Genomic DNA, 7,421 nt, shown 5'->3' on the forward strand with positions numbered 1-7,421 from the left:
GGAGCAATTTCCAACACCTGAAAGTACACGTTCATCGTACAAACATATACAGTTACGGCAAAGGCGCATAGACATACGTGACTATCGATAGTGCAGAAATCAGTGCAGCAAACTATTCCATACACGCTACCCTTGAAAAAGATTGTCTAAGAGCTGTATCGACGATCTAAAGCTCCTAATGCACAATACCGTCAGAAGGTACGCATTCTGTCTCCTAGAGATGAACGTACTTTGGTGTAAAAGTGCAAATCAATCCCAGAACAACAACAAAGGACCTTGTGAAGATGCTGAGGAAACAGGTACAAAGTATTCTATATCCACATTAAAACGAGTCCTATTATCGACATAACCTGAAAGGCCGCTCAGCAAGAAGAAGCCACTGCTCCAAAACCACCATAAAAAAGCCAGACTACGGTTTGCAACTGCACATGGGGACAAAGATCGTACTGTTTGGAGAAATGTCCTCTGGCTCTGAAACAAAAATAGAACTGTTTGCCATAATGACCATCGTTATGTTTGGGGAAAAAGGGGGAGGCTTGCAAGCCGAAGAAAACACCATCCCAACGTGAAGCACAGGGTTGGCAGCATCATGTTGTGGGGTGCTTTGCTGCAGGAGGGACTGTGCACTTCACAAAAATAGATGGCATCACTGGAACGAAACTGGAGTAAGTGATATATGATGTGGATATGATATTGAAGCAACATCTCAAGACATCAGTCAGGAAGTAAAGCTTGGTCATAAATGGGTCTTCCAAATGGACAATGACCCCAAGCATACTTCCAAATGGCATAAGGACATCAAAATTCAAGGTATTGAGTGGCCATCACAAAGCCCTGACTCATCCTGTAAAATTTGTGGGCAGAACTGAAAAAGCGTGTGCAAGCTAGGAGTATTTTCATTCTTTTTTTTAAACCTTTAACTAGGCAAGTCAGTTAAGAACACAATACTTATTTGCAATGACGCCTACCCCGCCCAAACCTGTACGATGCTGGGCCAATTGTGCGCCACCCTACGGGACTCCCAATCACGGCCGGATGTGATGCAGCCTGGATTCGACCCAGCTGCTGCAGTGTGTTAGACCACTGCGCCAGTCGGGAGCCCAAAGTGTATTGTATGTTGACTTTTACATGTTGTGGCTTTCGAGTGCCTTGTTTGCTATTCATACAGATATTTCATTAGGGATTATAAACTCAGCAAAAAAAGAAACGTCCCTTTTTCATGACCCTGTCTTTCAAGATAATTCGTAAAAATCCAAATAACTTCACAGATCTTCATTGTAAAAGGTGTAAACACTTTTCCCATGCTTATTAAATGAACCGTAAACAATTCATGAACACGCATCTGTGAACGTCTTAAGACACTAACAGTTTACAGACGGTAGGCAATTAAGGTCACAGTTATGAACATTTAGGACACTGAAGAGGCCTTTCTACTTCTTCTAAAACACCAAAAGAAAGAAGCCCAGGGTGCTTGCTCATCTGTGCGAACGTGCCTTAGGCATGCTGCAAAAAAGAATGAGAACTGCAGATGTGGCCAGGGCAATAAATTGCAATGTCCGTATGTGAGACGCCTCAGACAGCGCTACAGGGAGACAGGACAGACTTTCCAGTGGATATACTGAAGCAGATAATATAGCAAAGGCTAGTTACTTTTTAGAGTAACTAAAATAGAGGAATAAATACAAAAGTAATTTGACTGATTGAAACAGCGTTTAGCGTTCGAAGTTGAACGTTATTTAGGATATTGAAAAGGGATTTTATCAAACTACACTACTTTTATCTCTGGGTCCCTTAGGATGACAAATCAGAGCAAGATTTCAGAATGTAATTCAATTATTTACCTTCGATGTGAATGTATCAAACTGTCGCTGTGATACAAGTGTTTTGTTGTTGTGCACTAAACAATAGCATGGTATTTTTGCGATGTAATAGCTCTATAAATTGGACAATGCAGTTATTGAAGCATTATGCCCATATAGACACTTCTATGTACCAAATTTTAGTTTTTGTTTAAAACAATTTTTTGTCACATTATGCATATTAGCAATTCGTTGGACGTCATGAACAATCTATTATAGTTGCCAACGTTGCTGTGCACATGGTTTGGTCAGGGTGTGATAGGTGGGCATTCTATGTTCTATTTTCTATGTTTTTGTATTTCTTTGTATTGGCCGGTATGGTTCTCAATCAGGGACAGCTGTCTATCGTTGTCTCTGATTGGAACCATACTTAGGTAGCCTCAGGTAGCCTCCTTTCAGTGTGGGTAGTTGTCTTTGTTTGTGGCACTATAGCCCTTAAGCTTCACGGTCGGTTTTAGTATTTTATTGTTTTGTTGGCGTCATTCCACAATAAAAGTCATGTACGCCTACACCGCTGCACTCGGTCCGCTTCTTCCAGCATCGGCCGTGACAGAAACTACCCACCACCAAGGGACCAAGCAGTGTTGCGCCAACCTGGAGGACGAGCTGGACCGGGGAGGAGAGAATGGCAGGGGACAAGACCCGGTCACGGAAGCCCGAGAGGCAGACGGGGAGATTGGCGGAGTTTAGACCTGAGCCAACTCCCCGTGCTTACCGCGGGGAGCATGTGACTGGTCAGGCACCGTGTTATGGGTGATGCGCATGGTGTCTCGAGTGAGCATTCACAGGCCGGTGCTCTGTGCCAGCGTCCGCATTTGCCGGGTGGAAGTGGGCATCCAGCCAGAACGGGTTGTGCCAGCTCTGCGCTCGAGACCTCCAGTGCGTCCAAGGCCCAGTGTATCCGGTGCCAGCACCAGGAACCAAGCCTCCTGTATGTCTCCCCAGCCTGGTGAGCCCTGATGGCAGCTCCACGTACCAGACTGCCAATACGTCTCCTCACTCCAGTGATGATCCATGTCACGAAGCCTCCAGTGATGATCCATGGCACGAAGCCTCCAGTGATGATCCATGGCAAGAAGCCTCCAGTCATGATTCATGGCACGAAGCCGCAACAAGGGTGCCCAGTCCGGGGCCCGCAACAAGGGTATCCAGTCCGGGGCCCGCAACAAGGGTATCCAGTCCGGGGCCCGCAACGAGGGTGCCCAGTCCGGGGCCCGCAACGAGGGTGCCAAGTCCGGGGCCCGCAGCGATGGTGCCCAGTCCGGGGCCCGCAACGAGGGTCCCCAGTCCGGGGCCCGCAACGAGGGTCCCCGCACCAGAGGTGCCACCAAAGTGGGGTGAGCCAGTGGTGGAGCGGGATCTGCGTCCTGCACCTGAGCCGCCACCGCGTATAGATGCCCACCCAGACCCTCACCTATAGGTTCAGATTTTGCGGCTGGAGTCCGCACCTTTGGGGGGGGGGAGTACTGTCACGCCCTGACCTTTGAGAGCCTTTTTATGTCTCTATTTGGTTTGGTCAGGGTGTGATTTGGGGTGGGCTTTCTATGTTCTTTATTTCTATGATTTGTGATTCTATGTTTTGGCCGGGTATGGTTCTCAATCAGGGACAGCTGTCTATCGTTGTCTCTGATTGGGAACCATACTTAGGTAGCCCTTTTTCCCTCCTTTCAGTGTGGGTAGTTGTCTTTGTTTGTGGCACTATAGCCGTTAAGCTTCACGGTCGGTTTTGTATTGTTTATTGTTTTTGTTGTCGTCATTTTTAATAAAAGGAAAAAGTACGCTAACCACGCTGCGCTTTGGTCTTCTTCCAGCATCGGCCGTGACATATTGACTCAAGACATTTCAGATTTGCGTTTTTTATTAATTTGTAAAAATGTAAAAAACAATCCCAGTTACATAATTTAAAAGAAATTGCTTTAACACAACWAAATTTGGAAAAAGTCAAGTGGTGGYAATACTTTCTGAAGGTATTGTATAGCATAATAAGCAACTAATTCTAAAACACTGATAAATATTCAAATGTAATCAATTACAAATTGCATGACCCTCCCCTGGACTTGATTTAGAAAATACTAACCCCGACTGAAATAGAAAGCATGRCCCTTCCCCATTCTCCTTCTGGTCSCCGTTCTGTACATTGTGAAACATCCCTAAACACTGCATCTGGTAAAAATGGTGTATTTGATAGACATTACCAAATCAAGACAAAAACATAATGGCACTCTACATCATTCAGTTATAAAAAATAACCATTCAGTAGAATGAAGGCTTTCTTTTTCCTGTCTTTGTTTCACATACAGTTCTTCCATTTTCTAATAATTGCGCCAACAGTTGTTGCCTTCTCACCAAGCTGCTTGCCTATTGTCCTGTAGCCCATCCCAGCCTTGTGCAGGTCTACAATTATATCCCTGATGTCCTTACACTGCTCTCTGGTCTTGGCCATTGTGGAGAGGTTGGAGTCTGTTTGATTGAGTGTGTGGACAGGTGTCTTTTATACAGGTAACGAGTTCAAACAGGTGCAGTTAATACAGGTAATGAGTGGAGAACAGGAGGGCTTCTTAAAGAAAAACGAACAGGTCTGTGAGAGCCGGCATACTTACTGGTTGGTAGGTGATCAAATACTTATGTCATGCAATAAAATATTTAAAAATCATACAATGTGATTTTCTGGATTTTCTTTTTTTAAATTCTTTATAAAAATTACAGACCTCTACATGCTTTGTAAGTAGGAAAACCTGCAAAATCGGCAGTGTATCAAATACTTGTTCTCCCCACTGTACATATACACACATACACACATACTCAGTCCTTTCAAGTATGTATCCCACATAGCTACAGAATCGGAGCGAATCCCCAAGCTGACAAGGTAAAAATGTGTCGTTCTGCCCCTGAACAAGGCTGTTAACCCACTGTTCCTAGAACGTCATTGAAAATAAGAATTTGTTCTTAACTGACTTGCCTAGTTAAATGAAGGTAAAATAAAAATATTAAAATAATATGGCTTGTTAATTGTAGCTGTAAAATTMCAATGTCTAGTCTCCATTCGATTCACAGCCATGAAATCTGCTCCTGTTCTCCTTTATAGGGCCTTCTAGAAGGTGGGTGCCTCGCTCTTCATCCATCGCTGGCCATGCTTCCCCGTCGACTCAGCCTCATCTCCACCAGGCCCAGCTTATTGATGGAGCTCTTGAGGGAGTTTCGGAACATGGAACTGGAAAAACAGTAGATGACTGGGTCCAAGGCACTGTTAAGGTAGGTAAATCCAATGGACAGGCTGAAGAGCTGCGCAGCKATGTTGTAAGACACACAGTCCTCGGGTCTGACCTCCTTGATATAGACCGTACTCAGGCCTGTGGCGATGCCGGGAAAGAAACACAGCACAAACACAGCCACGATCAGCCCAACCACCCGGATGGCCCGCCGCACCTTCTGCTCCTTGTCCAGTTGCCGTTCGCGCAAGATGCAGGCAATCCTGGCTGAGCAGAAGAGCAAGAGCAGCAGGGGCAGGAAGAACTCTCCGARGAACACCATGTTGTGTATCTTGATTGCCAGGGGAGTAACAGTGTAGGAGCTGAAGCTGCGACACAGGGACATGTTGCCATTCTGCTTGAGGAGGTCGGTGGTCAGCAGGGGGAGCCGCAGGGAGATCACCACCGCCCAGATGCCCCCCGCCACCCATCCTGCCTGGGTAGATGTCATGTGGTTGACTAGGTGGTGRGGGTGGACCACCTTGAAGTAGCGGTCGAAGGCCACGGTAGTCATGAAGGCGATGCTGGCCGAGCGGTTGACAGCGAGCATGAAGAGGTTGATCCGGCACCAGGCTTCGCCAAACACCCAGTGTTCCCCACGGAACAGGTTGTCAATGCGGAATGGCAGGCAGATGAGCAGTAGGAAGTCTGCCAGGACCAAGTTAAAGAGGAACAGGGTGTTGGCCCTCCAAGTCTTCAGACGGCAGGTGAAGATCCACAGGGCTATTACGTTGCCTGGCAAGCCCACTAGGAGCTCTATAATCAGGACAGGAGGCAGTATGTTGGCCACCAGATCCTGAGGGGCCAGGCAGTGGAAGGGCTGGTTCAGTCTTCCGGTAGAGTTACTGTGCACTACTGTTGTTTCTTCAACCATCGTTAGATTGAGTATGTTTTTGCRTCCAGGAAACCTCAGAGTTGGTATTTTTCACACAGTCTGCCMCTTCCTCTTTTCAGAGCATCTCWGGGGGATATCTGCACAATCAAGYCAAATGTGAGAAAATATCATCAAATTTGCCAGGGTAATGCATTCAAGACAGACGAAGAGCTGTTTTCTACAAATAGTCTGTTCATATGCCTACCTCTTTGTAACAAAAAAAGGAAGCTAATTGGAGGTTCCTCTATTACAGGGCTTGGGTAAGAGCTCAGCAAAACCGTTTTCAGTCAGGCTGTGTGTTCCTTCGACCTCATMGCTTGGTTGTTGCTCAGACATGCACTGTCAACAGTGGGACCTTATGTAGAAAGGTGTGTGCCTTTCTAAATCATGTCCAATCTAGTTGCAAAAAAAKTGAAACTGGATGCACCRGAGCTCAATTTCAAGTCTCATAGCAATACTTATGAATACTTCTAGAAAATGTGGGAATGAACTGTAAAAAAACGATATATTTTCTATGCTCAAAATTGACTCCCTCAGTGCATGTTCAATGAAAATGCTTGCCATGTTCGCCTTACACAATTGATGAGAAACATGAAACAAATATGAKAAAATGTCAAAACAACATACACACAAGATAACTTTTCGCATATTCACTACTCACCAGTTGAGCATTTTGGGTCAATGACTGCATTTGGGGTTGAAGAGCAGTTTAGAATCCTGTAGGTGACTTTGAATGTCCTCAACAGATTTGATCTCCTCTCTTGTGTGTTTCCACTGTTCAGACTTTTCTGTTGTTTTTCTAGAGGAGCGTCTTGACAGACACTTTAAGACTGACTTCCTCTGAGGGCTGGCCAGAGCCAACATGACATCACAAGTGTGATCTCTGAGATAATTCAGGGAGTTTGCAATCACAACCAAACCCTAATTTTATTGTCTTCTAGTTCAGCCACATCTGCATATARAGTGCCTTCAGAAAGTATRCACACCCCTTGACTTATTCCACATTTTGTTGTTTTACAGCCTGAATTCAAAATYYATTCAATCAATTTGTTTTCTCACCCATCTACACACAATACCCCATAATGACAAAGGGAAAASASCTTTGTCAAAATGTTTGCTAATTTATTKAAATTAAACATAAATACCTTATTTACATAATTATTCAAACCKTTTTGCTATGACACTCCAAATTGAGCTCCTTTGATCATCCTTGAGATGTCACTCCAACTTGATTGGAGTCCACCTGTGGCCAATTAAATTGTTTGGACATGAACCCAATTACCACTCTGACAGAACTACAGAGTTCCTRGGCTGAGATGGGAGAACCTGCCAGAAGGACAGCAGTCTCCACAGCACCTCACCAATCTGGGCTTTATGGGAGAGTGGCCAGACTGAAGCCACTCCTGAGAAAAAGGCACATGACAGCATGCCTGGAGTTTG

General features: G+C 45.2%; 1 protein-coding gene across 1 annotated transcript; it reads right to left on the bottom strand.

The window, feature by feature from the left end:
• Positions 1–4,501: 4,501 nt before the first annotated feature.
• LOC111978923 (hydroxycarboxylic acid receptor 2) lies at positions 4,502–6,802 on the bottom strand. Its single transcript, XM_024009172.3, has 2 exons — positions 6,643–6,802; positions 4,502–6,079 (listed from the first exon to the last, which is right to left on the bottom strand). The coding sequence occupies exon 2, from the start codon at positions 5,979–5,981 to the stop codon at positions 4,974–4,976; it is 1,008 nt and encodes a 335-aa protein (XP_023864940.1). The 5' UTR covers positions 5,982–6,079; positions 6,643–6,802; the 3' UTR covers positions 4,502–4,973.
• Between the last annotated feature and the right edge of the window lie 619 nt (positions 6,803–7,421).

The sequence above is a fragment of the Salvelinus sp. IW2-2015 genome, linkage group LG19, assembly GCF_002910315.2.
Source record: "Salvelinus sp. IW2-2015 linkage group LG19, ASM291031v2, whole genome shotgun sequence".
NCBI lineage: Eukaryota > Metazoa > Chordata > Actinopteri > Salmoniformes > Salmonidae > Salvelinus > Salvelinus sp. IW2-2015.